The sequence below is a fragment of the Silurus aristotelis genome (genome assembly GCF_946808225.1).
Source record: "Silurus aristotelis genome assembly, chromosome: 8".
NCBI classification, from domain to species: domain Eukaryota; kingdom Metazoa; phylum Chordata; class Actinopteri; order Siluriformes; family Siluridae; genus Silurus; species Silurus aristotelis.
Window position 1 is genome coordinate 2,110,656 of NC_139581.1, and position 27,081 is coordinate 2,137,736.

Genomic DNA, 27,081 nt, shown 5'->3' on the forward strand with positions numbered 1-27,081 from the left:
CTATCTATCTATCTATCTATCTATCTATCTATCTATCTCTTTATTTGTCTGTCTGTCTGTCTGTCTGTCTGATAGATAGATAGATAGATAGATAGATAGATAGATAGATAGATAGATAGATAGATAGATAGATAGATAGATAGATAGATAGATAGATAGATAGATAGATAGATAGATAGATAGATCCATCCATCCATCCATCCATCCCTAGATCAGCACTTGACTCACGGTAGACGGCTTTGACATCGTGCCACGGTTCGGTCGTCTCGGTTAACAGTCGAACGATTGCCAACTCGAACAGCGTGGTTTTCCCCGAGCCGGTTGGGGCACAGGCCACAAAGTTCCTGCCGCTGTAAAGAACCTGGAACATGTCAGGAATCAGTTAGAGAAGAGAACAAGTCGTGTAGGGTTATGGGTAATAAAAGATATGTGTTTCTATAACACTCACATCATCCAGGGCTTTAGACTGCACGTAGTTGAAGTAGGGGAAGTCGTTAAAGATGCTCCTGAACTTTAGCGCTGGATGAATATCACTAAGGGACATTATTACGGAGTTACAGGGTGTTTTTCCTCAGAGGGCAGGAAGGTAAAGGATACGGATTTCAGACACGGGGCGGAGGATCCCTGGTCCTGATGTGCCTTAAATGATAATTAATCATTTATTAACCTGCACGTGACTCACGTTTGTCTCGTATGAAAGATCTTTAATTGTGTTTTCTGTAGAAGCACCTCTGGACAGATGTTATTTGGCTGTGAAACATCACTGTGTCTGTTTGCTACAGTGGCTGTGAAAAGTTTGGAGACTTTCATGGGTTTTGAATCACATGCATGTTCCTTTTGTTTCTACACAACACACTCAGATGCTGAGAGTGTGGAAAGCTCTTCTTCATGCTGAGGGAGGATTCTTCAATGAAAATAAAGTGGAACATCTGAACATTTATATATTTGTTTGGTTAATGTGAATCTTCAGAGCGTTTGTTATATAAAAACCAAAGCAACAGGCATGTGTCCCTCAGAAACCATAAAACCCTCTGAACAAGTGCATGTTGTGTATCTGCATCACCTTGTATCTGAAGAGGTTTGGGAGAAAAAGGGCGAACGACAGAGCAGTTCTGTTGTTGATTGTTGCGTCCCTCCTTCTTTTTGACCTCCCCGATGGAGCTACAGGAAGCAGCTGCAACAGGGGGCAGGGGAGGACGCTCTGTCGCCATAGCGACCGCAGCATCCGAAGGGTCCGATTTGATGCTGTGATGCGTCGTTGCTGGAAAGGAAACACCGTGGGGCTTCCTCATGGGAGGATTAAATAACCTACAAGGTTGTAAAGAGGAAAACGGGAAAATACAACACGTCCATTTTATTATATTGTTTTGTGAATCCTTAGCGTTTAAATTAGCGCGCTGTTTGTACAAGCTGTAAGACAAGAAATGTCCCTTGAGCTAGGTAGGCGTTACCATGGTTACCGTGACCCTGAAGCTGTGACACTGTGTTTACCGAGTTTTAAGTTGATTGCCAGTGGGACAAAAAAATCTTCTTCCTCCCGGGTTCTGCAGTGCGTCAGGGACGTCCTGGTGGCTACTGAAATTGGGACGGAACCCAGACACAGATAATTCATGACTCCAGACTTGGTCTTGGTCTTCACTCATCACCTGACTTTGGACGCTGTGTGCTACGGCGACGCCGGGTCTTCGGAAAGAGGGTAGAAACTTCTTTGGCCTCTGAAAGCAAGCTTGAAAGGAGAAGAGTTAGAGGGTATTGGCGTACATGGAGTTAACCAGGAAACTGCTAACCCACACACACAAACCTGAAGACCCTGATGTAAGAACACTGAAAGCCAGGCTTTCTGCCTCTTTCTGGAGCTCCTGAGTCGCCGGGATTGTTGAAATTTCTGGCGCGGCATCTAGCTTCCACGCGCTCTGCTCCTGACATAACGGCTTCCTGGAGAACGATCAGAAGATCAAATGCAAAACAGAAACCTATTACAGATGCATCAGCTGAATAAGGTGTCTAAATCAACATCTTTCATTCTTTGTCATGTTCCTCAAACCATTCCTAAACAGTGACTTCCAGTGTGAATGTGCAAGAAGATTCATCCAGCATTAACCTTCTCCAGCAAATGCAGAGAGTAGATGATCTGTAAGATTAGATCATTCCCTTCATGCCTCGTGAGCCTTGAGCCCTGTCACCAGTTCACCAGATGGTCTTCCTTGGAGAGATTTTGGTAGGTACCCCCCCCCCCCCCACACACACACACACACACACACACACACACACACACAAACACACCCCCACAAGACCCCTCAGACCTGGTCATCCAAACATCACCATTTAGACCTTGTTTAAGTCGCTCAAACACCTACACTTGGCACACACACGTTTCCTTCCTCCAACACCTCAGCTTTGATCTTCACGTCACCTGACAGTTCATAGTCGTGTTATCAGTGTGTGATGTGGGTTTTAAAATCCTGCCACGTTTTATGTTTGGTTTCAGGGGAACTCACACTTTCTGGACCACTGGTCTGTCAAAAAACAGGTTCTCCAGAGAAAAGGTGAACTCTGATGATGACTCCACCATCTTATGGCTTCTTATTAAATGCAGCTGGAAGCAAAACAGATGTGTGTCAGTGTGAATTATTTTAACTTAAAAAAATTCAAGTAATTGATTTACAATTCCAAACATTTAGAAATAAAGAGGTGACAATTACATCTAAAACATCGATACAATAAAAATCACCATTTTAACAAACTCGATATCACACAACTAACAACCTCCGATATCACACAACTAACAACCTCCGATATTACACAACTAACAACCTCCGATATTACACAACTAACAACCTCCGATATTACACAACTAACAACCTCAATATTACACAACTAACAACCTCCGATATCACACAACTAACAACCTCCGATATAACACAACTAACAACCTCAATATAACACAACTAACTACCTCCGATATTACACAACTAACAACCTCCGATATTACACAACTAACAACCTCCGATATTACACAACTAACTACCTCCGATATCACACAACTAACAACCTCGATAGTACACAACTAACAACCTCCGATATTACACAACTAACAACCTCAATATTACACAACTAACAACCTCAATATTACACAACTAACAACCTCAATATTACACAACTAACAACCTCCGATATTACACAACTAACAACCTCCGATATTACACAACTAACAACCTCAATATTACACAACTAACAATCTCAATATTACACAACTTACAACCTCAATATTACACAACTAACAATCTCAATATTACACAACTTACCACCTCGATATTACACAACTAACAACCTCCGATATTACACAACTAACAACCTCAATATTACACAACTTACAACCTCCGATATTACACAACTAACAACCTCCGATATTACACAACTAACAACCTCAATATTACACAACTAACAATCTTAATATTACACAACTTACAACCTCGATATTACACAACTTACCACCTCGATATTACACAACTAACAACCTCAATATTACACAACTTACAACCTCGATATTACACAACTTACAACCTCGATATTACACAACTAACAACCTCCGATATTACACAACTAACAACCTCCGATATTACACAACTAACAACCTCCGATATTACATAACTAACAACCTCCGATATCACACAACTAACAACCTCCGATATCACACAACTAACAACCTCCCATATCACACAACTTACAACCTCGATATTACACAACTAACAACCTCCGATATCACACAACTAACAAACTCTGATATCACACAACTAACAACCTCCGATATTACACAACTAACAACCTTGATATTACACAACTAACAACCTCGATATCACACAACTAACAACCTCCGATATCACACAACTAACAACCTCCGATATTACACAACTAACAACCTCGATATTACACAACTAACAACCTTGATATTACACAACTAACAACCTCGATATTACACAACTAACAACCTCCGATATCACACAACTAACAACCTCGATATTACACAACTTACAACCTCGATATTACACAACTAACAACCTCCAATATTACACAACTAACAACCTCCGATATTACACAACTAACAACCTCCGATATTACATAACTAACAACCTCCGATATCACACAACTAACAACCTCCGATATCACACAACTAACAACCTCCGATATTACACAACTAAAAACCTCTGATATTACACAACTAACAACCTCGATATTACACAACTAACAACCTCAATATCACACAACCAACAACCTCAATATCACACAATTAACAACCTCTGATATTACACAACTAACAACCTCAATATAACACAACTAACAACCTCCGATATCACACAACTAACAACCTCCGATATCACACAACTAACAACCTCCGATATTACACAACTAACAACCTCGATATTACACAACTAACAACCTCGATATCACACAACCAACAACCTCAATATCACACAATTAACAACCTCTGATATTACACAACTAACAACCTCAATATAACACAACTAACAACCTCCGATATCACACAACTAACAACCTCCGATATCACACAACTAACAACCTCCGATATTAAACAACTAACAACCTCCGATATCACACAACTAACAACCTCCGATATTACACAACTAACAACCTCCGATATAACACAACTAACAACCTCCGATATCACACAACTAACAAACTCTGATATCACACAACTAACAACCTCCGATATTACACAACTAACAACCTTGATATTACACAACTAACAACCTCGATATCACACAACTAACAACCTCCGATATCACACAACTAACAACCTCCGATATCACACAACTAACAACCTCGATATCACACAACTAACAACCTCCGATATCACACAACTAACAACCTCGATATTACACAACTAACAACCTCCGATATTACACAACTAACAACGTCGTTATCACACAACTAACAACCTCCGATATTACACAACTAACAACCTCGATATTACACAACTAACAACCTCCGATATTACACAACTAACAACCTCGATATTACACAACTAACAACCTCCGATTTTACACAACTAACAACCTCGATATCACACAACTAACAACCTCCGATATCACACAACTAACAACCTCCGATATCACACAACTAACAACCTCTGATATTACACAACTAACAACCTCGATATTACACAACTAACAACCTCAATATCACACAACTAATAACCTCTGATATTACACAACTAACAACCTCAATATAACACAACTAACAACCTCCGATATCACACAACTAACAACCTCCGATATCACACAACTAACAACCTCCGATATCACACAACTAACAACCTCCGATATCACACAACTAACAACCTCCGATATCACACAACTAACAAACTCCGATATCACACAACTAACAACCTCCAATATTACACAACTAACAACCTTGATATTACACAACTAACAACCTCGATATCACACAACTAACAACCTCCGATATCACACAACTAACAACCTCCGATATCACACAACTAACAACCTCCGATATCACACAACTAACAACCTCCGATATAACACAACTAACAACCTCGATATTACACAACTAACAACCTCCGATATTACACAACTAACAACGTCGTTATCACACAACTAACAACCTCCGATATTACACAACTAACAACGTCGTTATCACACAACTAACAACCTCCGATATTACACAACTAACAACCTCGATATTACACAACTAACAAACTCCGATATTACACAACTAACAACCTCGATATCACACAACTAACAACCTCCGATATTACACAACTAACAACCTCGATATTACACAACTAACAACCTCCGATTTTACACAACTAACAACCTCGATATCACACAACTAACAACCTCGATATCACACAACTAACAACCTCCGATATTACACAACTAACAACCTCGATATCACACAACTAACAACCTCCGATATTACACAACTAACAACCTCCGATATCACACAACTAACAACCTCCGATATTACACAACTAACAACCTCGATATCACACAACTAACAACCTCCGATATCACACAACTAACAACCTCCGATATTACACAACTAACAACCTCCGATATTACACAACTAACAACCTCCGATATTACACAACTAACAACCTCCGATATTACACAACTAACAACCTCGATATTACACAACTAACAACCTCCGATATAACACAACTAACAACCTCGATATCACACAACTAACAACCTCCGATATTACACAACTAACAACCTCCGATATTACACAACTAACAACCTCGTTATCACACAACTAACAACCTCCGATATTACACAACTAACAACCTCGATATCACACAACTAACAACCTCCGATACTACACAACTAACAACTTCCGATATCACACAACTAACAACCTCCGATACTACACAACTAACAACCTCCGATATTACACAACTAACAACCTCAATATTACACAACTAACAACCTCCGATAGCACAACTAACAACCACCGATATCACACAACTAACAACCTCGATATTACACAACTAACAACCTCCGATATCACAACTAACAGCCTCCGATATTACACAACTAACAACCTCGATATTACACAACTAACAACCTCCGATATCACACAACTAACAACCTCCGATATTACACAACTAACAACCTCGATATTACACAACTAACAACCTCCGATATCACACAACTAAAAACCTCGATATTACACAACTAACAACCTCCGATATCACACAACTAACAACCTCCCATATTACACAACTAACAACCTCCGATATCACAACTAACAACCGCCGATATCACAACTAACAACCTCCGATATTACACAACTAACAACCTCGATTTTACACAACTAACAACCTCTGACATCACACAACTAACAACCTCCGATATTACACAACTAACAACCTCGATATTACACAACTAACAACCTCGATATTACACAACTAACAACCTCTGACATCACACAACTAACAACCTCGATATCACACAACTAATAACCTCCGATATTACACAACTAACAACCTCCGATATTACACAACTAACAACCTCCGATATTACACAACTAACAACCTCCGATATTACACAACTAACAACCTCGATATTACACAACTAACAACCTCCGATATTACACAACTAACAACCTCCGATATAACACAACTAACAACCTCGATATTACACAACTAACAACCTCCGATATTACACAACTAACAACCTCCGATATTACACAACTAACAACCTCCGATATCACACAACTAACAACCTTAGGATATTACACAACTAACAACCTCCGATTTCACACAACTAACAACCTCGTTATCACACAACTAACAACCTCCGATATCACACAACTAACAACCTCCGATATCACACAAGTAACAACCTCCGATATCACACAACTAACAACCTCCGATATCACACAACTAACAACCTCCGATATTACACAACTAACAACCTCCGATATTACACAACTAACAACCTCCGATATCACAACTAACAACCTCCGATATCACAACTAACAACCTCCGATATCACACAACTAACAACCTCCGATATCACACAACTAACAACCTCCGATATCACACAACTAACAACTTCGATATCACACAACTAACAACCTCCGATACTACACAACTAACAACTTCTGATATCACACAACTAACAACCTTCGATACTACACAACTAACAACCTCGATATTACACAACTAACAACCTCCGATATCACACAACTAACAACCTCCGATATCACAACTAACAACCTCCGATATTACACAACTAACAACCTCCGATATCACACAACTAACAACCTTGATATTACACAACTAACAACCTCCGATATTACACAACTAACAACCTCCGATATTACACAACTAACAACCTCCGATATTACACAACTAACAACCTCGATATCACACAACTAACAACCTCCGATACTACACAACTAACAACCTCCGATATTACACAACTAACAACCTCGATATTACACAACTAACAACCTCGATATTACACAACTAACAACCTCCGATATAACACAACTAACAACCTCGATATCACACAACTAACAACCTCCGATATTACACAACTAACAACCTCGTTATCACACAACTAACAACCTCCGATATTACACAACTAACAACCTCGATATCACACAACTAACAACCTCCAAAACTACACAACTAACAACTTCCGATATCACACAACTAACAACCTCCGATAATACACAACTTACAACCTCCGATATCACAACTAACAACCTCGATATTACACAACTAACAACCTCCGATATAACACAACTAACAACCTCGATATTACACAACTAACAACCTCTGATATCACACAACTAACAACCTCGATATTACACAACTAACAACCTCCGATATTACACAACTAACAACCTCGATATCACACAACTAACAACCTCCGATACTACACAACTAACAACCTCAATATCACACAACTAACAACCTCCGATATCACACAACTAACAACCTTGATATTACACAACTAACAACCTCAATATAACACAACTAACAACCTCCGATATCACAACTAACAACCTCGATATTACACAACTAACAACCTCTGATATTACACAACTAACAACCTCGATATCACACAACTAACAACCTCCGATACTACACAACTAACAACCTCCGATATTACACAACTAACAACCTCGATATTACACAACTAACAACCTCCGATATCACAACTAACAACCTCCGATATCACACAACTAACAACCTCGATATTACACAACTAACAACCTCCGATATCACACAACTAACAACCTCGATATCACACAACTAACAACCTCCGATATCACAACTAACAGCCTCCGATATTACACAACTAACAACCTCGATATTACACAACTAACAACCTCCGATATTACACAACTAACAACCTCGATTTTACACAACTAACAACCTCTGACATCACACAACTAACAACCTCCGATATTACACAACTAACAACCTCGATATTACACAACTAACAACCTCTGACATCACACAACTAACAACCTCGATATTACACAACTAATAACCTCCGATATTACACAACTAACAACCTCGATATTACACAACTAACAACCTCCGATATTACACAACTAACAACCTCGATATTACACAACTAACAACCTCCAATATTACACAACTAACAACCTCCGATATTACACAACCAACAACCTCCGATATTACACAACTAACAACCTCCGATATTACACAACTAACAACCTCTGATATCACACAACTAACAACCTCGATATTAGACAACTAACAACCTCCGATATCACACAACTAACAACCTCCAATATCAGACAACTAACAACCTCCGATATCACACAACTAACAACCTCCAATATCACACAACTAACAACCTCCGATATCACAACTAACAACCTCCGATATTACACAACTAACAACCTCGATTTTACACAACTAACAACCTCCGATATTACACAACTAACAACCTCGATATTACACAACTAACAACCTCCGATATTACACAACTAACAACCTCGATATTACACAACTAACAACCTCCGACATTACACAACTAACAACCTCCAAAGTCACACAACTAACAACCTCGATATTACACAACTAACAACCTCTGACATCACACAACTAACAACCTCGATATTACACAACTAATAACCTCCGATATTACACAACTAACAACCTCGATATTACACAACTAACAACCTCGATATTACACAACTAACAACCTCTGACATCACACAACTAACAACCTCGATATTACACAACTAATAACCTCCGATATTACACAACTAACAACCACGATATTACACAACTAACAACCTCCGATATTACACAACTAACAACCTCGATATTACACAACTAACAACCTCCGATATTACACAACTAACAACCTCCGATATTACACAACTAACAACCTCGATATTACACAACTAACAACCTCCGATATTACACAACTAACAACCTCAGATATTACACAACTAACAACCTCCAATATCACACAACTAACAACCTCGATATTACACAACTAACAACCTCCGACATTACACAACTAACAACCTCCAAAGTCACACAACTAACAACCTCGATATTACACAACTAACAACCTCTGACATCACACAACTAACAACCTCGATATTACACAACTAATAACCTCCGATATTACACAACTAACAACCTCGATATTACACAACTAACAACCTCGATATTACACAACTAACAACCTCTGACATCACACAACTAACAACCTCGATATTACACAACTAATAACCTCCGATATTACACAACTAACAACCTCGATATTACACAACTAACAACCTCCGATATTACACAACTAACAACCTCGATATTACACAACTAACAACCTCCGATATTACACAACTAACAACCTCCGATATTACACAACTAACAACCTCGATATTACACAACTAACAACCTCCGATATTACACAACTAACAACCTCAGATATTACACAACTAACAACCTCCAATATCACACAACTAACAACCTCGATATTACACAACTAACAACCTCCGATATCACACAACTAACAACCTCCGATATTACACAACTAACAACCTCCGATATTACACAACTAACAACCTCTGACATCACACAACTAACAACCTCCGATATTACACAACTAACAACCTCGATATTACACAACTAACAACCTCCGATATCACACAACTAACAACCTCCGATATTACACAACTAACAACCTCGTTATCACACAACTAACAACCTCGATATTACACAACTAACAACCTCCGATATTACACAACTAACAACCTCCGATATTACACAACTAACAACCTCGATATCACACAACTAACAACCTCCGATACTACACAACTAACAACCTCCGATATTACACAACTAACAACCTCGATATTACACAACTAACAACCTCGATATTACACAAGTAACAACCTCCGATATAACACAACTAACAACCTCGATATCACACAACTAACAACCTCCGATATTACACAACTAACAACCTCGTTATCACACAACTAACAACCTCCGATATTACACAACTAACAACCTCGATATCACACAACTAACAACCTCCAAAACTACACAACTAACAACTTCCGATATCACACAACTAACAACCTCCGATATTACACAACTAACAACCTCCGATATCACACAACTAACAACCTCCGATATTACACAACTAACAACCTCCGATATCACACAACTAACAACGTCGTTATCACACAACTAACAACCTCCGATATCACACAACTAACAACCTCCGATATCACACAACTAACAACCTCCGATATTACACAACTAACAACCTCCGATATCACACAACTAACAACCTTAATATTCACAAATAACAACTTCTGATATCACAACCAAAATATGTAAAATAATCGATCTGCTGTTGATTTGATTAAAATTATTGTGCACACTTTAGCATGCTAAGCTAACCTAGCCGGTTGGTCTCGAGACGCGATCTCGCGGTAGGCTAACTTTTTTGCTAGCTCGCAAGGCTGTATAAAATTAGCCTGCTGATATTAAACCTCAATCCGGTTGAAGGTCGAGTTTGGTTTTATTTTTCATAAAAATGTTAAAGTCGCAATTGACAAAATGAAATGCGACAAAAAATAAATAAACGAATAAAAATCGAACGCTATAAATAAACCCAAGGGTAAGAAAATGGGTGATCCAGTGGCTTCATCTCAAATGGCATCCTAGTGCACTAGATTAGACGTCACTCTCTAATCCTATGTAGGGTACATTCACGGGAAGTAGGGATGGATTTGGGACGCGACCCACCCATTAGCTACTGAAACCAAATCCTGTTTACAGAAAAAAAATTGTTTCGAAATATTTTTTTTTGTTTAAATAAACAAGAAATTGTCGTCTTGTGAAAGTAAAAAAAAAAAAAAAAATAGGCCCTGTTTTTTATATAAAACATAAAATCAAAGCAAAATAACCTTTAGTGTTAATTAGCATACACTGACTGGTGAATAAGTACAACTTTTCTCTTGTATTTCAGTGCAATTTTTTTTTGGTATTTATATTAAATGTGGAATTAGAAATCCAATAATATAGCAGTAATAAAGAGTTTAGAAATGTACACAGATAAATAAATAATCCCTGACAGAACGTTGGGGGGAGGAAGATGTGAATATTGTTGTTTTTTAGCCAAATTAATGTTTATATATTGGAAAAAAAAACCACACAAGACGAAATATAACATGATTTCTGAGTCTATTTATACCTTTTATTGTTATTATTCAACTTGTGTTCATGATTAGCTCTAAAGGTGACTGCCGGATTGTCTTTTCACACACCAAAAAAACGCTCCTTTTCTCGATTAATCGTGTCTGAACCCTATATTACACGTGTCTTATCATTCCATGAAACGTGTCCACGCGTATTTATTTTGTTAACACGATTTTATTTGACGTGGATTTGATTAAAAACACAGAGCTCCTTTGTGGTGTCCTGCCTTCGCCACACTGCACTCACTCGACCTGGGTGTTCGGTGCCAGCTATCCGGACTGTTCCACTAGTCTATAGGTGACCTCCATGTAGAGCATTTCCAATTATTGTACAATTCACGTGAATGCTTTGTAAAAATTTCGATTTAGGGACGTTCAGAGATGCTCTTGTGTTCATTTGCGATTTATAAAAGCGGTGTAAAACGCGTGCTTTGTTCCTTCCGTTCTGATACCCGAGGTTTGGTTTCCCACGCAGGGACGCGGAATGGTTTCGTCCGTGGACCATCGGCGCAAACATGGCGGCCTCGAAATGGATGGAAGGCATTTCCAAAAAATGAAATGATCCTCCTGCGGTGTTCCTGCTCCCTTTTTCACCGACAGAAAGGTATAAATATTACTTTTAATGCTCAATTAAACCTCTTTCGGTTGCAGGATTCGGGATATCTTCGATCTCAGCCTAGTGAAAGATAATAGGTAATCACTGGCTTGCTTCCTTTGCTAACACTCAGTGTTCTTATTCCCAGCATGCTGCATTTAGCAATAGCAGGTTTTATTATTATTATTATTATTAATAATGATGATGATCAATAAACAGCAGATTTGTTGTATTACACGTGTGCTCGGATCGATGGAATCTGCCCTGATGCTCTTTTCAGACTTGAACAGGCTGCAGGACTGAAAAAAAAAGCAGCTCTACGAGAAGGCAAAAATCTAACCTGATCAACAAGACATGACATTAATGAGGACCATGTCCCTATAAAACCCGTGTCTCATGTTTTTCTGCACTTGCACCAAGTTTTCCAAACTTCTAATGACAGTGGAGCGTAAACTTCCCTTTCCCTGTGCATTGTCATTTTTTAAAAATCTCGTTCTTAAATTGTAAACATGATGTAAGTCGATTTCATTTTTGTTTTTGCCTGCGAGATTATCAGGTGTAAAACACGTTTTCAGATCCTGAGTTTTTCATGGGCTTTCTGTATTTCTGGACCTTCAGGAGCAGCAGTATGTTATCCTGAAAATTCGATTTAAATATACGTCTACCCGCCAAAAGCGTGTCACACGACTGTAACCTGTACAGTGATTAAAAAAAAAATTATAATATTTATGAGGTTATAATTCACAGGATGTAATTGGTAATATCGTATAATAGATTAGAGCCCGGACGAATTGCTGTATTTTTTTTTTTTAATTAATCGGCATTGGCACATTATTACGAGGAGGGCGCATCTTATACTCCAAACCGCGCATGAACGTTTTGTGCTTGCGTGAGAGAATATAACTCCCACCAACAGGTGGCAGTAGTCTGTATTCGGCATCCAAACAGGGAAACCGGTAGAGCTAGAGCTGTGAATATATAAAGCGAGCAGCGTTTCTAATCGTTTGCCCCGATCGTTACTAAAGGACTCGTGTAGCTTCATTTTTTTTCCGTTTGCTCATTCGCTAAGCTAATTAGCCAATCGGATTGTCTTTTTTTTGGCGACGAGCTCCGTTGCTGATTCGACATGCCGAGAAACCATCAATGTCGTCTGACCAGAGCCGACGGTGCGGAAAACAAAACATTAGCCAAACGACACTCAAAACCCCCCGACATTCCCTGACAGCCAACCGTCAGCTTGGAGTGTACCGGGCTCGTGTTATTCGTTCTGAATCCAGTCTTGTATACTTTATTGGTTAAATATGATGCTACTTTTGGATAGCGAATGAGCATTATTTTATGTATACATTAATTCCCCGCTTTACCGCGGTTCAAATCTGCCCCCCCGGTTTATCGCGGAATTGCTTTTGCTACATAACTAATTAGTTTGGCTGATTTTCCCGGTCTCTCGCGAAGAGCACAATAAACCAAAACTCTTAATATGGAATTGTTTTAATGGAATTTTATATTGAAATAATGAGATTTATTATTAAAAATATAATTATTCATTATAAAATGGAGTAAAATGTTAATACAGTACAGCACTGTATACATAAAATATCATTTTTGGGGTGGCGTCTGTTTATCGCGGGCGGTTTTGGAACGTAAACACAGTGATAAACGGCGGATTACTGTAGATGTTTATCAGGAAAATAATATGGCAGAAAAAATGGGTGTCTATGAGCTCAGGGGTGCAGAAGAGGGTAGATAGCTCTTACCTCAGTGTATGGTTTTCAGGCCTGTGACACAGCATGAGCGTGGGGCTTTGGGGGAAGGGGGGGAAGGGGACAAAATCCATTTATCCTGTGTGGTCAGATCATAAGTTCAAGGGTGTAGAGTGTCAGAGATGGCACAATGCTTTATTTCGTCTTAGCTTGCTCTCATTTATAGGTTTCGTTAGCAGGAACACCCTCCACAGCTACATGAGAGAAAATCTGCTGGAAAATTCTGCTTGGAAACAAAAGGCTACTGTACTAAATATTTGTGATCCTTATTTCAGCAAAAGAGAGAGTGTAAACCACTGTTCTTGCTGATCAGACCACGCAGGGACGGATTTTATCCTCGGGTTTAAACACAGCCCGATTTCTCTTAATATTCTGTGTGAATCTGCTACAGATGTCCTCTGACAGGACGCCTATTTATGTCTTAATGTCAAAGTGTATTACATCGTTCAGAAGCGAAACCAGGAAAAACCTAATTCATGTTTTTCATACTGATCTGTTCTCATTTCAGACCTTTACCCTGTCATAAAACTTACTATTTAGAGGTCGGCCGAGTCATCATTTTAGCCGATAAAAAAAAAAATCTATACTGATAGTTTTTCCGGGTTGCGTTATACATAATGAAAGCGGCCTCTAGAGGTAAATCTCTTTGTTTTGTTTTTTTTGTATCCAGCGTTTTAAAATGAATCGGTTATCGGCAAGTACGATCCAACCTAGCTATCCGTATCGGTCAACCAATAGTAGTATTATTAATACACAGCCATAGAGACAGTTGTTAGGATTTAGGTCGTATCTTGGAATTGGATAAACTTGAGTAAATAATCACAGTGCATTATTCAGCAAGTAACTGGTAAATAGCAGATGATTACTACACAGAATTAATCAGTACCTCCTGACCAATCACAATCCAGAATTCAACAGCGATGTGGTGCTGTAAAATTCAAATACCGATTTGACCTTCATTCAAAATAATTTTATTTTTTTTATATTTAACTCCCCAGACATAGTCCTGAGGTATGTCTGCTTTCAAGGAGAGTACCAAGAAAGAGGAAAATGATACGCCCATGTCAGAATTCTCTGCACCTCTAAAGAGCAAGCTGGCATTTTCCCTCGAACAAAGTGTATTAGAAGCATCAATGCAGTGCCCAGATGAGAACATGACACCAAACGGTGACCAAGTAAATCTTCTAAAATGTGTTAGTTTTATTGACACTGATGGACTCACCAAAGCTGCCTATGTCAATGGATCGGCTTCGCCCAGCGCTTCAGAAGAAACGTTATTGGACATCTCTAAAAACGTACCAGAATTGCTGTCGACACACGCACAAAATTATACCAACACGCAGACCAGCCAGGTAGAAGCTCACGAGTCGCTTCGAAAAGATGGAGAAATGTCTATAAGGCAGATGGTAAAGGCTGAAGATGTGGAAAACCGGGGCATATGGGGATTCGATGTGGATTCTCCAGGAAATTCACTGGACAGTTACGATGATGGAGATGAACTGGAGTGGAATCCCCAGAAAGAGTTCATGAAGTTTCTCCTGGAGGATAAGGACTGTTATGAAACAGAAGCTGCTGCTTCTAGAGGGAAGTGTAAATCAGACAAGGTAGTGATGGTAAGTCCTACTGAAAATCTTGGAGAGAGCAGTCAAAACGCAGCAAACCCTGAATCCAAAATGCACTCGCCGATATCGAACAAATCGCAGTACTCAAACGGAACAGCCGTGGCCTTTAAACACCTTTTACAGAAACCAGCAAAAACCCGAAAGAATGGTCCGAAGCCTGGGTATGTTCGGAAACGTCTGTCTGGAGACTCCGAGGAGGAGCCTGCTTCATTTCCCAGCAATAGCTGTTTTAAGGACAAATCTCGTTCGCAATCGCGCACGAAAAACTGTACGAATCAAAAGCCATTCATATGCAAAGAGTGTGGAAAGGACTTTTATAATCACACCTCGCTCTTGAAACACATCACCGTCCACCAGACAAACCGCCGTCAGTTTGTCGATGCAGTTACAGAAACTGACGAAATGATAAACGAGGGCAAGGACGCAAGGTTACAGTGTCCACAGTGCGCTTTCGGAACCAACTGCCCTAATATCTTTGTCCAGCACGCAAAAACGCATGGAAAAGACAAACGGTATTACCCCTGTGAAAAGTGTAAATTCTTGGCGGCTAGTAAACACGAGCTAATTTCACATATGCTCGGCAAGCATCAGGTCACTGGTGTTCACTGTACCATCATCAGAAGGCGAGATGTAATACAGAGACAGAAAGTCTGTAAGTCGGATAAAAGAAAAACAAACTCAGTAAAGAATCGCAAAAAAGATTTGCTATTTGGAAAACTCGACTCAGAAAACGGCAGCCGTTTACGCTCACCTGAATGCAAAGCTCAAGAATTCCTAGAACCGGAAGACTCGAACGAAATTGATAAACCAAAATCAGGAGACACTGCCGAGAGCAAAAGTGAATCAAAACTCGACAAATCCATTCACACGTTCATATCCCGGAAGAAGAATCGTAACTCGGAAAGCAGGTCAGCTCCAAACTATGATGAAATTGTTCTTAGGGCTGCAAGTCCAGACCTCATGAATCGTAAATGCTGCAGTGATGATTCCCTCAATCCAGACAAGGGATCACTGTCCCCTGCCAAGTGCAAGGGCAAACTATTTGCACTAAAGAACAGCGGCTCGGGTTGCACTTTTGAATCCGAAAGTAGCGGTCAGGGCTGTAAGAATGACTGTTCTACCGGAGAAACCTCAAGCACTAACCACAAACGCGCCCCCTCGGAGAAGTTAAAGAAGTCCCCTTCCAAAAGAAAAATGTCCACTCCGTTCCACAACCTACAAGGCCAAGATATCCTGATCGATTTCCCCAAATGCAGGCAAATCTTTCAGAAAAACTCCAGTCTATACCTTATTAACAAATGCAACGCTAAAGATGGCGTCCTCGTCAACAACAGCTCCTTTAGAAGTTCATGTGACCTCCCGGAGCAAGAGCATGGTTTTTCCCAGACCGTTTCGATCAAAGAAGAATGCATGGAAACGGAAGTGTGCGGTGATACCGACGAACCAGAGGCCATATTGAAAAACGGGGACTTCATGGTCGATTTGAAGTCTTGCCCTTACTGTCCGGCGGTGTTTCAGTCAGGAATCGCTCTCTCCAACCACGTACGAGGGCATCTCCACAGGGTGGGCATAAGCTATAAAGCGCGTCATGTTGTGTCTGCTGCCCATGTGGCGTCTCATGATAAAGTGCCTCCTGTTCGGAGAAGGATTGCAACGGTATCTCGGGTTAAAACAGGTAAGCGTTTCTTTCTACTTGTTTTTCTTTTTACACTCTTTCTGTACCCTACAAGATCTGAAGTTTACATTTCAAGGACTATAATGGGCTTAAACAGTGGTTCTCAAAGTGTAGGGAAGGTCCCTTTTGTGGGGAATAAAGGAATGACAGGTGGGGTTCAATGAACGGCAGGATTTATATACAGACGCTCCCCACTTTACATTCACGTCAGGAACTTTTGCGGATACTAACAAACCTATTTATTTATTAATATTTATATTATTTCGATTGGTTTTAGTATATTTTATTGTTTTTGATAGTATTTATAGCTCTTGCATCATTAGGCGATATGCGCTGTCAATAACGAACACAGTAACAATTTACGAACAAATTCATGGTACGAACAGTCTTTCTAAGACATACATACATTCAAAGCAACCAAAAACCAGCAATTAGGTCATTAATGCAAGTCAATTAAAACAACTACACTTTTATTTTCTGAAGGACAGGTGGAGCTTGAAAATCCACCAACCAATTTTATGGTCAGGTGTCGACAAACCTTTGTCCAAACAGTGTTCCCTATAGCCCATGCAACAGAAACTGGTTTGCACGGTAAATACTGGTGAGCTTAGTGTTCCTATGTCACCAAACTGCTAGAAAGCTTTTCTGTGTTTTCTTAAGGTTTGGCCAAACACAAGATTTTTTCAATAGTTGGTCAAAACCTTTTGTTTTCTGAAGGCTCCATTGTTTTACAGTAACTAGACAAAGTTAATAAATGGTACAGTTGATTATATCTACTCCTAAAGCAACTCTATCTTGTCTGTCACCCTATAATTTATTTTGCAAATGTTTGAAAACGCAGCTTACAAGATGAAATTGTTACATGTTTTAATGCTTGATTGTAAGTCATTCGTTTGTGGTTATAAAGAAGACGATTTGGAGTGGTCACTTTTCACACTATTATTTTTGACTACTGCCAGAGACGGACCAGAAGAGATCTCCGTTTTACATTTAAAATGAAGATGTAGGATTCAGTCCCACGAGCGTTAATGAGGTCAGGCTTTCATGTCCGTCAAGAAGGTTTGGTGGGAAGCTGTTGTTTTACTGAACTTTTCAGTAGAGGTTGATATTTCTGGGGCTGATGTTTGGCATTTTTTAATTAAATGGCCGATAAACATTGGTGCATCTGCGAGCAGTTGAGCGTTGCTGGGGAATACGCGACGCTGCCTCTTGCAGCAAGCAGATTGCCATTCCACTGGTATAACCCTCTGCCCCCTCTGCCTGCTAACTTTCTGAAAAGATCTACCTGGTCAACTTCACAAGATTTAAGGCACACTCAAGACACACCAAACCGACGCCAAAGAACTAGCTCTCGGTAAAGCCGACTGTGGTGTCACCTCACGTAGCCTGCTTAGGAGCAAAAAAAGACTGCCGACAGCCAACTAGCATCTACCTTTTGCACTCGCGTGAGAGAACAGAACTCTCCCATTCCACCAGGTGGCAGTAGTCTGTATTTGGCATCCAAACAGGGAAACCAGAAGATCTCAAACTGTGAATATATAAAGCAAGCAGTGTTTACTCCTGCTGTGATCATTACTAACGGATTCGTAACGCTTTACCGCAATACAGCTGATGTCGTCCGACCAGAGCCGATGGTGCACACTGAAAATAAAACTAAAGCCAGCCGACATTACCTGACATTACAGAGCTTCAGCTTGGTGTGTCCCAGAGTGGAAGTTCTTATCAATGTTTTGTAACTGTCTTGTTAGCAAACCTTTAACCTGCTGTAGTTTAGGCTACAGGTTGGCACGGGGACCAAAACCTGCTAACAAGTGCACTGATTGGAGAGGCTTGTGTTGTTCAATATATGTTTCAATCGTTAGTTAAGAACAATTTTTTAATTTGGTTACTGCCAAAGACGGAGCAAAAGAGCTCTCAATTTTACATTTGAAATGGAGATTTAGGATTCAGCCCCAAGAGCAGTAGTAAGGTCAGGCACTCGTGTCTACCAAAAAGGTTTGGTGGGAAGCTGTTGTTCCAGTTCATCCTAAAGGTGAACTTTTTATTGGGGTTAAGAATGGTCATGGCAAGACTCCTGAGTTCTTCTATTCCAACTTTAACCCCAACAACCATGTCTTTCTGGAGCTTGCTTTGTGGACAGGGTTATTTTCACCATGGAAAAGGGACAGGTTTGGGCCTCTTGGTTCCAGTGAAGGGAAGCTGTAATGCTAATAGAATGGAAATGGTCAGGTGTCCTCAAACGTTTGCAGATGATAGTGTAAAAGGCCCGTCATAACAAACGCAGTGCTAATGACTGGACTGATATGTCCTCCTGTGCGTTGTTTATTTCTTGTGGTAACAGAGGTTGGCATGCCCTCGATCGAGCCGCCTTCAAAGCCGAAATCGGAACTCACTTGCCCACTGTGTAGACAGATTTTCGAAACCAAGACCGGATTATCCAATCACGTCCGTGGTCATCTGAAGAGGCTGAGGAAGCCATGCTCTACGTCAGCGGCCAAATCGCCCGTGGTCATCCTGAAAGAACTGATGCGTGACAAGAAGCAGTTCCAGAAAAAATTACGGGCCCTTAAAAAGAAGTGCCGCTCCAGGGGCTCTTTTTATCCCTTCAAATTCAGTAACGGTCTCGTCATTTCCACAGCAAAAGTGCAGCGTTTTGCACAAGGCGCCAAACAACACGGGCAAGTTTCCTCTCGGCTGGCGGAGGAAAAGAAAAGGACAGAGAGTAATAAAGACCCAACGAAAGGTTCGCCGTCGAGCGATCTGATAGGTATTCTGAAGAAGAGGAGAGCTCACGAGGAGGCCAAAGCCAAGACCTTGCAGACGGCGAGGAAAGCTCTGGTTGTTAATGCCATCAAAGAGCGCGATCCATCAGCACAACTACCAAACTCAGTATCAGGTACTCGTTCATTTCTTCTTTTTTTTATCAGTACTATTCAGGAAAATTCGTTGTGTTAGTAAATACATCCATCCGTATGTTTATTTTTATTCTTGTTTAAAGTACAAGTATAGGAAATCGGAACTAAATTTGAATAGAAAAGTTTTCGGAAGTTGAGCCAATAAAAAAATGATTTGCATTTGTTTTTATAGCCTATTATTATACTATTTGCTCAGTATCGCTTGGAATATCCGAAGTAGGTGTAAGTTTATGTAAATCGAACTGCTGCCAGGTTCTACTATAAACCCATGCAGCACATGGTGTTAAAATACCTCTAAAAACATTTCTTATCAATACCTCAGGAATTTATGTTGTTAGCTGGCAAACCCATATACACCATACTGACCTGAAACATCTGGGGTGTTGTTTTTTTTTTTTTTTTCTGATTTGCATGTTCAGTCTTGAATATTTAATTTGAATATTCAAATTCAACATCACAACATTTGTTTGCAGCATCTCTGAAAAACTCAACTGCACATTATTTTAATTGGTTAATTTTCTAGTATATGTCACTTTGTAGCTATTTTTAAACCTAAAGATTTTAGTATTTAAAGTCCAAAAACAAGGACAATTTATGTAATGAGAAAAACCCCAAACTCGTTATGTAATAAAATCATAGTGTGCATTTTAAAACACTTTTTTACAGTTATCAAGAGCTTCCAGTATATTCAGAGCCTGTAAATAGTGTGGAAATGTAGGTATTTTTTTATGTTTTTTGTGAGACACATCCGTGTTCCTTGAGTTTCTGTGCACAAACTCGGTTATGTGACTTTATGAAGTTAGCCAAAACTAATCTACAAATGTCCAGATGTTCTTTATTTTTTTTAAATCCAGAACTTTCCTCCACTCATTTACTGTCCAATTCCTGTGTGCTTTTGCTTTTTACCTCAGAGTTTTTTATATAGAAACCAAAGGAACATGCGTGTGTCCATAAAAGTCTGTTTCAACACTTTTCACAGGTGCTGTGTGTAAAATTGTAAAAATTGCCATGAAATTCTTCACGAAATGAAGTTTTGCATCATTACATTTTTTTTACATTTGTAAAAAGGGTTAAGATTTTACAATAGTCGAGTTCTTTTTTGATTTTTTTTATATATCAAGAAAAGTTTCTTGGGTTTCGACTATTTAAATTTGTAAAACATTTATACCATTTGTTTACATTCTCTTAATAAGGATATGAAGCTAAAACCATCATAAAAAATTCAATTTTACATCTTTCATTTGCTGCTATTCTCAATAAGCCGTGTGTGTGTGTGTGTGTGTGTGTGTGTGTGTGTGTGTGTGTGTGTGTGTGTGTGTGTGTGTGTGTGTGTTCTACACATTTACTGTATAATCGCATTTAAATATCAATAATGTGATTGAACAATTAATAAGACTGGTCATGTGACCAATGACGTCACAGAATCAGGACAATCATTTCGCAAAAAAAAATTCAAGAGATGGGAATTAATTCAGACTAATGTAATTAAGTTGGATAAAAAATACTGGCTGTTTGGAAATCTTTGATATTTGAGTAAATTCATTGAAAATTTATTTTTCGACATTTTCTTTCTTTCCTGTTTCAGAGAAAAGTGATCTTAACAGAAAAGTGTGCGTTCACTGTAACACGACGTTTCAAAGCGGAGTGAGTCTGTCCAATCACTTACGAGCTTACGCACGACGGAAAAGAAACGCACTTTTGGAAGGAACAAGTGAGTCGTTTTTATATTAACGTTATTTTCAGTTGCGATTTTAACAATGGACATTGTCTCAAAACAACTTTACAGAGATTACGAGGTAATAAAGTTGTAAACCTTGAAAAACTTCAAAACTGTATAACTTTAATGCCTATAAGTTTCTTATATCTGTAAGTTTATCCTTAATGAGCGAGCCAGTGGCGACTGTGGCGCCCTAATAACGTCCATCACGGTACTTACGGGGCCTAATAACGTCCATCACGGTACTTACGGGGCCTAATAACGTCCATCACGGTACTTACGGGGCCTAATAACGTCCATCACGGTACTTACGGGGCCTAATAACGTCCATCACGGTACTTACGGGGCCTAATAACGTCCATCACGGTACTTACGGGGCCTAATAACGTCCATCACGGTACTTACGGGGCCTAATAACGTCCATCACGGTACTTACGGGGCCTAATAACGTCCATCACGGTACTTACGGGGCCTAATAACGTCCATCACGGTACTTACGGGGCCTAATAACGTCCATCACGGTACTTACGGGGCCTAATAACGTCCATCACGGTACTTACGGGGCCTAATAACGTCCATCACGGTACTTACGGGGCCTAATAACGTCCATCACGGTACTTACGGGGCCTAATAACATCCATCACGGTACTTACGGGGCCTAATAACGTCCATCACGGTACTTACGGGGCCTAATAACGTCCATCACGGTACTTACGGGGCCTAATAACGTCCATCACGGTACTTACGGGGCCTAATAACGTCCATCACGGTACTTACGGGGCCTAATAACGTCCATCACGGTACTTACGGGGCCTAATAACGTCCATCACGGTACTTACGGGGCCTAATAACGTCCATCACGGTACTTACGGGGCCTAATAACGTCCATCACGGTACTTACGGGGCCTAATAACGTCCATCACGGTACTTACGGCGCCTTTTAACGTCCATCACGGTACTTACGGGGCCTAATAACATCCATCACGGTACTTACGGGGCCTAATAACGTCCATCACGGTACTTACGGGGCCTAATAACGTCCATCACGGTACTTACGGGGCCTAATAAGTTAAAACCTAAACTAAACATTGTATATCTTATCTCTCATAATTCTTTCAGCATATGACTGTAAAAGGAAACAGAGGTCACGGTCTGGGTCTAAGAAGAAAACGTATCCATTGCTACACACTCCTGAGGAAATGTATCGACTCACCTGCAGGTAATGTGGATGAGGATTTTAACATATTAACCACAGTGTATGCAAACCACTACAACGTTCTGAGTGAGAACAGGAAATCAAAGAAATCAAACACTTGTTCTGTAATAGGAAAATTTAAAATATATTAAAAAAAAAAAGTCAGTCTTTAATTTCTTACATATTTAAAACATAAATATATATAAAACAAGTGATTTTTTTTCTGGATTAAAAATATAACAACTAGATCATTGGGCCCCTAATATTGTAAACTTTAGTGCTTGGGCCCCTGATGATATAAACCTCAGTGCTTGGGCCCCTGATGATGTAAGTCTCAGTGCTTGGGCCCCTGATGATGTAAGTCTTAGTGCTTGGGCCCCTGATGATGTTAGTCTCAGTGCTTGGGCCCCTGATGATGTTAGTCTCAGTGCTTGGGCCGCTGGTGATGTAAGTCTCAGTGCTTGGGCCCCTGGTGATGTAAGTCTCAGTGCTTGGGCCCCTGATGATGTAAGTCTCAGTGCTTGGGCCCCTGATGATGTTAGTCTCAGTGCTTAGGCCCCTGATGATATAAAACTCAGTGCTTGGGCCCCTGATGATGTAAGTCTCAGTGCTTAGGCCCCTGATGATATAAACCTTAGTGCTTGGGCCCCTGATGATGTTAGTCTCAGTGCTTGGGCCCCTGATGATGTTAGTCTCAGTGCTTAGGCCCCTGATGATGTAAGTCTCAGTGCTTGGGCCCCTGATGATGTAAGTCTCAGTGCTTGGGCCCCTGATGATGTAAGTCTCAGTGCTTGGGCCCCTGATGATGTAAGTCTCAGTGCTTGGGCCCCTGATGATGTCAATTTTGATATAAAAATCAAGTCTTTACCTGCATTTTATTTCCCCTTGTGCAGGTTTTGTGATCTGGTCTTCCAGGGGCCTCTGTCGGTGCAGGAGGACTGGGTAAAGCATTTACAGAGACACATCATGAACACGGCGGTGCCTCACACGGGCGCCGCCATGGTGGAGGTCACCAGTTTTCCGAAAGACTCGAACACGCACACGCACCTCCAGACGTCCTCGTAAAGATGTCCCTCCCCAGACGTCGTCCGTTCAAGCGACTGACTTTTGTCATTTTATACCTCCGCGGGACTTTCGAGTAACGAGTCGAGTAATCGTTATTTCCGCTCATCAGCTCGCGGTGACGTTCAGCTCTTTAACAAGAACCATTTTGTTTATATTTTTTTTAACATCCTCCTGGTATTTTTAGGACTCGATTATCGATTGATATTCTGATTTTTCCATGGTGACCAAGACACCAAAACACAACCGTTACCTCAGACGCTTGGCGTACGGCGGGTTTTATTTAACTACTTCAACAAAGAAAAGAGAAAAAAAAAAATGAAAATATAAAACCTGTATGCTTTCTTTTTTTTTTTTTTCTTTTTTATTGTGGTTAAATTTTTTAACATTTCCGACCCTGTTTAACCTTTTAGTCCTGATACTTCTTGAACACGTATGGTGCAAATGTATAAAAATAAATAGTAGATATATTTCCATATTAATTCTTTTTGTTTGATTGATTGATGTGAAAGTTGGAAAAAAACGTACTATTTTAGTGAGTTATAACGAGACGTGCCGAAGATCCCATCAAAACTGTCGCGGATTTTATCACGATGAACTGTTAATTTTTATTCAGAATAAGACACGGATGTTCTGAACCCTGACGAGTTTCTGGAGCTTTTTCCAGAAGTTTCTGAAAATGATGAATATCGATATACCGATAATTAAATATTGTGAGGTATCGTGCAAACGATAATCGGCACGCCCACAGTTATGACTCTACAGTTTTATATAAATGTGTGTGTGTGTGTGTGTGTGTCAGGTTCCCTCGTCTCATCCCCTCGTCTGAATTATCATCATCATAACGTTCTGCTACGTAGTGCTGGAAGAAAACGATCCGTCATCTGTTACTCCTGTTCGGTTCCTTATTCCTTTTTTTTTTTTTTTTGTAATTTTTTATAAACAGTTTTAAATAATTTATGTCGAAATGTAAATGTTTAAAGATGTTTCTCTTCTCTTTTTTGTTGTGAAGAATAAAAAGAACTTTTTCTATGTCTCCCGCGTATAATTATCACGCCGGATCCCGATTAGTCCGTTATATCGTTTCTATGGCGACAGCTGTTTAAAGTTGAGGGATGAGGAAGGAGAAGTGGAATTAACATTCACGGAAAGCGACTGAGTTGTAAATCTTCACGGGAAGCTTTCTGATATCTTCAGGAATGACGAGTTCACCTGGAAATCCGTGATCATCTAATCCTGGTAATTATATTACGACTAATTGGGTTCTTCGAACGCACGTGTGGACGTGTCTGAGTTGTTTAAGGTATTTGTGTAAATATCGTAAGTCGAGACATGGCCTAGACTATAAAGGAGTCTTAAAGAACTGTGACGCAAAATATGTTTACAATTTTGCTGCATCTCTATTGTCATCGTAAGATAAAAAAAAAAAAAACGCAAGTTGAACCATCATAACTCGTATCTGTATTCAATTCGATTTGACTTGTATAGCGATTGTAACCATGGACGTGGACCCAAAGCAGAAGTAAATACATGAATATTTTACAAATTGTAATCTGGAAGTTCAGAACGTGTCGATTGTTCTCCGACGATCATCATGCACGAGTTGCTGAACGATTTCCTTATTTTTGCAGGTCCAGCTCATCGAATTTGCCAGTTGCACTCAATGTCACGTTTTCTTTGTTCTAACTTGCTCTACGTGATGAAATCACAGATGTGGAAACACACGTGGGTCGGAACAGCAACAGTTACACCATTAGCATCGTGAGAAATAGGACCTAAGACTTCCAATAGTGTTGAGAGAAGTGTTTAGAGAAGTGTTTTTCATCTGGACACAGGCGGCCTCCTTCACTCCTCTCTCAAACTTCTCAGCCCACTATGTGTACTGTTTTGTCCTCAAATGTGTGTCCTTTGTCCAGATGGTTTGAGTGAAGGAGGCTGTCTGGATGACAGAATGTTCTCAGATACAGAATAGTCTTTTTTTGTTTGTTTTTTTAATTATACCATATGATGGGTCAAACATTTAAAATGAGGGTCCAACAAATGAACCAGGTAAATAATTAAATAATAATAAATGAAAATGAAATTACTTGTCACTGCAGCACAGTGATATTCTTTCTTCACATCTCCCAGCTTGTTAGGGGTCAGAGCCATGATATAACACCTCCTGGGAGAACCCGAGGGTTGAGGGCCTTGCCCAAGGGCCCAACAGTAGCACTTCTGTTGGTATTGCTGGGACTTGAACCCCCGACCTTCTGATTACTAACCCAAAGCTTTACTGA

At 39.9% G+C, this 27,081-nt stretch overlaps 2 protein-coding genes and 1 long non-coding RNA gene across 6 annotated transcripts in view; 1 reads left to right on the forward strand and 2 right to left on the reverse strand.

The window, feature by feature from the left end:
• Positions 1 to 1,721, reverse strand: part of hfm1 (helicase for meiosis 1) — a 25,704-nt gene extending 23,983 nt beyond the window's left edge. Inside the window, exons 1-5 of the mRNA XM_083547804.1 lie at positions 1,492 to 1,721; positions 1,064 to 1,308; positions 598 to 639; positions 449 to 519; positions 229 to 361 (exon numbers count right to left, since the gene is read on the reverse strand). Coding sequence (XP_083403930.1) covers positions 229 to 361; positions 449 to 519; positions 598 to 639; positions 1,064 to 1,308; positions 1,492 to 1,643 — 643 coding nt within the window. The 5' untranslated portion in view covers positions 1,644 to 1,721. The remainder of the gene's footprint in view (positions 1 to 228; positions 362 to 448; positions 520 to 597; positions 640 to 1,063; positions 1,309 to 1,491) is intronic.
• A 653-nt stretch (positions 1,722 to 2,374) lies between these two features.
• Positions 2,375 to 11,479, reverse strand: LOC310729762. The gene is made up of 3 exons (XR_014534663.1): positions 11,459 to 11,479; positions 2,499 to 2,596; positions 2,375 to 2,413 (listed from the first exon to the last, which is right to left on the reverse strand). It is a non-coding gene; the product is annotated as an uncharacterized lncRNA (long non-coding RNA).
• Positions 11,480 to 12,738: 1,259 nt separating this feature from the next.
• On the forward strand, positions 12,739 to 25,836 carry znf644a (zinc finger protein 644a). 4 transcript variants are annotated; one of them, XM_083547825.1, is made up of 6 exons: positions 12,739 to 12,862; positions 15,615 to 17,913; positions 20,255 to 20,809; positions 22,414 to 22,539; positions 23,665 to 23,764; positions 24,634 to 25,836. In XM_083547825.1, exons 2-6 carry the CDS (start codon positions 15,630 to 15,632, stop codon positions 24,803 to 24,805), a joined length of 3,237 nt encoding a protein of 1,078 aa, XP_083403951.1. In that variant the 5' UTR covers positions 12,739 to 12,862; positions 15,615 to 15,629; the 3' UTR covers positions 24,806 to 25,836. The 4 variants fall into 4 exon arrangements, with proteins under 4 accessions (XP_083403951.1, XP_083403953.1, XP_083403952.1 ...); XM_083547827.1 differs by having other exon boundaries at positions 20,552 to 20,809; XM_083547826.1 differs by having other exon boundaries at positions 12,749 to 12,951.
• The last annotated feature ends 1,245 nt before the right edge of the window (positions 25,837 to 27,081 follow it).